This window comes from Hibiscus syriacus, unplaced genomic scaffold, assembly GCF_006381635.1.
Source record: "Hibiscus syriacus cultivar Baekdansim isolate YM2019G1 unplaced genomic scaffold, ASM638163v2 tig00111402_pilon, whole genome shotgun sequence".
In the NCBI taxonomy this organism is placed as follows: domain Eukaryota; kingdom Viridiplantae; phylum Streptophyta; class Magnoliopsida; order Malvales; family Malvaceae; genus Hibiscus; species Hibiscus syriacus.
Window position 1 is genome coordinate 4,063,334 of NW_024063082.1, and position 3,251 is coordinate 4,066,584.

Genomic DNA, 3,251 nt, shown 5'->3' on the forward strand with positions numbered 1-3,251 from the left:
ATTAAGTCACTGTTTTTATTAAATAAAAATATTTTTTATTATTTAGGTCGGGTCGGATTTCTAATTCATATATTCGGGTCGGGTCGGATGAAACTTTATTTTGTTCGGGGCGGATTTTTTAAGTGTGATATTTGGGTCGAGTCGGGTCAGGTTTTTTTAAGTGTGATATTCGGGTCGGATCGGGTCGGGTTTAGGGTGAAAAAAATCGGACCGACCCGAAAATATATATAATTTAGGTCGGGGCGGATTAAGTCATTGTTTTTATTAAATAATTTTTTTTTATTTCGGGTCGGGTCGGATTTTTAATTCATATATTCAGGTCGGGTCGGATGAAACTTTATTTTGTTTGGGACGGGTCGAGTCGGTTCGGGTTTTTTTAAGTGTGATATTCGGGTCGGGTTCAGGTTTAGGGTGAAAAAAAATGGACCGACCCGAAAAAAAAATATAATTTTACCTTATATATTTAGGAATAATTACAATAATACCCCTCTATATATAATTTTTTCAATTAAGTCAATATTTTTATTGAATAAAAATAAATTTTTTATTATTTTGAGTCATATCGGGTCGAGTTTCTAATTCTTATATTGAATAAAAATAGTTTTTGGTATATTTTTTTGTAACTAATTAACATACTCCAATTGGAATATATCGAAATATTGTTTTATCTTTTGGTAACTTATTAACATATTTTGATTGCGATGATTTTAACTTATAATGTTTATTAGCATGATTTTTATAATTTATTGAAATGAATAATCAATCAATAAAATAAAAATTTACTATTTTTAAATTTTTTATAATATATTACTACATGTAAGTTGTAAAATAAACTAAAATAAAACAAAAAAATAAGAAAGGCAATTATGTCATTTTACATTACTGAAATCAAATTCATCTGACATGTCTACGAACCAAACAGAATATGGAATTGGATTCAAATTCTATTTTCTGCCAACTAAACAGAATATGAAATTGGATTCTAATTCCTACAGATTTCAATTCCTTCACCATTTCAATTCTCTCCTAAACATTCCAACGAACCAAACGCTACCTTATTGTTGTATGGATTCCAGAGGTGTCATGACAATTATCACCAATGATACATGACACATTCTGATTTAAGGGTTGAATTTATTTTAATTTATTGAAATTAGAACTAAATTGAAAGAATATATAAGTTATATGGATAAATTGTGTAATTATACTAAAATGTTTTAACGGCCATGTCAACTACCATGTTAAATGTTAACGGCAAATGACTTGATTGAAACATTCAAATAGCTAGGTGAATCAAATTAAATCATCGACGGTTAAAATAATTTTTTATCATAGTTGAATGGTCCGTGTAATTTACCCTAAATTATTTTACAACATCAATAAATATGTAATATTGAACCCTTTTAGACGAAATACAAATAGGGAATCTACACCAACTACTCCGGCTTGTGAAGATGGTGAAGGATGTAGAGAGAAGCAGAAGAGAGAAAGATACAAATAGAATAAGTAAGCAGATCCATGCCAGTGTTTATTGCCACCATTTTGCTTCTTTCAAACATCTTCACTAAAAGGATCATCACTATTACATGCCCCACCTTCGTCTTCAGTTCATCCAGGGAACTTATTTTCATCCATTTTGGCCTCTCCTGCATTGCATCAACAACAATTCATTTCACCAGTTAGAGACTGTTTGTAGCCTGCAATGTATCTAGATGGGTAGTTTGAGTAGGCCAATCCCAGAGAAAATAAAAATTGAGCTGTGGTCTAACCCGCCTCATGGACAAATCTAATCTAGCTGTGGTTCTAATCAATATAGAGAAGACTGTTATTACCTTCATGGCGAACATTCCCAACAAGGATGAGCCCCTAAGGGCACGATCGACATTGGATGGCAATTCCGGGTTCGAGTTACTGATGAATAATCCAGACAATCCCATACCAAATATTAACATCACAGACCCAGCAAGATAAACATCTGCAACATCATACATAGTGATTCAAATATCACCTCATTTGCAGCTATTCCTATTTGCCACATCTCCAGTAATATCAAAACTTTTTATTTATTTTTATGTCAATTAAGTGTTGGAGAAGTTACCAATTGCTTCAGCCAACGGAAGAACCATATTCCCAGTGTGAATCCCTGTAACACAGCTTGTCCAATAGACCTTGTAAGCTTCAGCAATGCATACACAACCCCGCCAAACTCTCAGTAATAAGTATGTTTCAGCTTTAAAATAAGAGGAAAATCTTTGATTCCCATGAAAATATAAATAATAAAAAAATGTGGGAATTAGAGAGTACATTTAGAAAGCATAACAACGAACCTCCAACGGCGAAAAGAGCCAAGAAACGGAAGTCAAATATTGTCTGCACCAGCACGAATTAGCATAAGCTTAGGGGGGAAATGAGGATATAGGTCAATGGCGAAAGGGCAAACACCGAAACTCAGTGAATAGGACCTTTTCGATGTTTGACTCAGTGAAACGAGCAAGACCGAGTAGCGATTTACCATTAGGATTGGCTAAGGCATAGTTTAAGCTGCCTGGATCATGGGGTCTTGAGGATTCCAGTAAGTGATTTGGGGGCTGATGAGTTTTAGACGACAAAACATTTTCACCGGTTGAATGAGTTGCGGGTTGAGGGGAAGATGGGCTAAAAGTAACAAAAGTTAGGAAACAACGACGATGACGACTATGGCAGGTGTGGAAAGCGGTGGGTGAAGGGCAGCGCGCGAGGGTGGAGATGGCGAGTGGATGGGTAAAGACTGAAGAGAAGCGAGAGCCATTGGGAGGAGAGAGGACAGATTTTTGTTAGAAGGATTTTGTGTGGGGGTTAATTTGTTGGATTAATATAAAATTAATTTCTCAAATTATACTCCTTTACCATTTAGATGTTTAAATGATTTTTTTATTAATTTTAAATATTTAACGTTATAAAATTATTATTTTAAATATTTTGATCTTAATTATTGTTAAAAAATTTCGTTAAATAACACATGTTATAATTATATAATTTTAAGTTTTTTATTTAAAATAAAAGATTTAAAATTATATATATTTTTAAAATAATCCAAAATTTTTTAAATCTTGAAAGAAATTCAAAATTTTAAAAACTCATCACTGTTGTTGTCGCGTTGCAGTCACCATGGAACAATCATTCACCCATGGCCATTACTACCGCTATCGCCGCCGTTCACCAAAGCCCAAAAATTGATTGCTTTTACCCTCGATCGTTGATTTATTTTCTGT

At 33.4% G+C, this 3,251-nt stretch overlaps 1 protein-coding gene across 1 annotated transcript; it reads right to left on the bottom strand.

Moving 5' to 3' along the window:
- Window positions 1-1,420: 1,420 nt before the first annotated feature.
- LOC120162491 lies at window positions 1,421-2,810 on the bottom strand (the record flags this gene model as incomplete). Its single annotated transcript, XM_039172629.1, has 5 exons — window positions 1,421-1,646; window positions 1,833-1,975; window positions 2,099-2,198; window positions 2,305-2,370; window positions 2,463-2,810. Coding segments are annotated over 5 exons (867 nt in total), but the record flags the coding sequence as incomplete, so codon positions are not given.
- Between the last annotated feature and the right edge of the window lie 441 nt (window positions 2,811-3,251).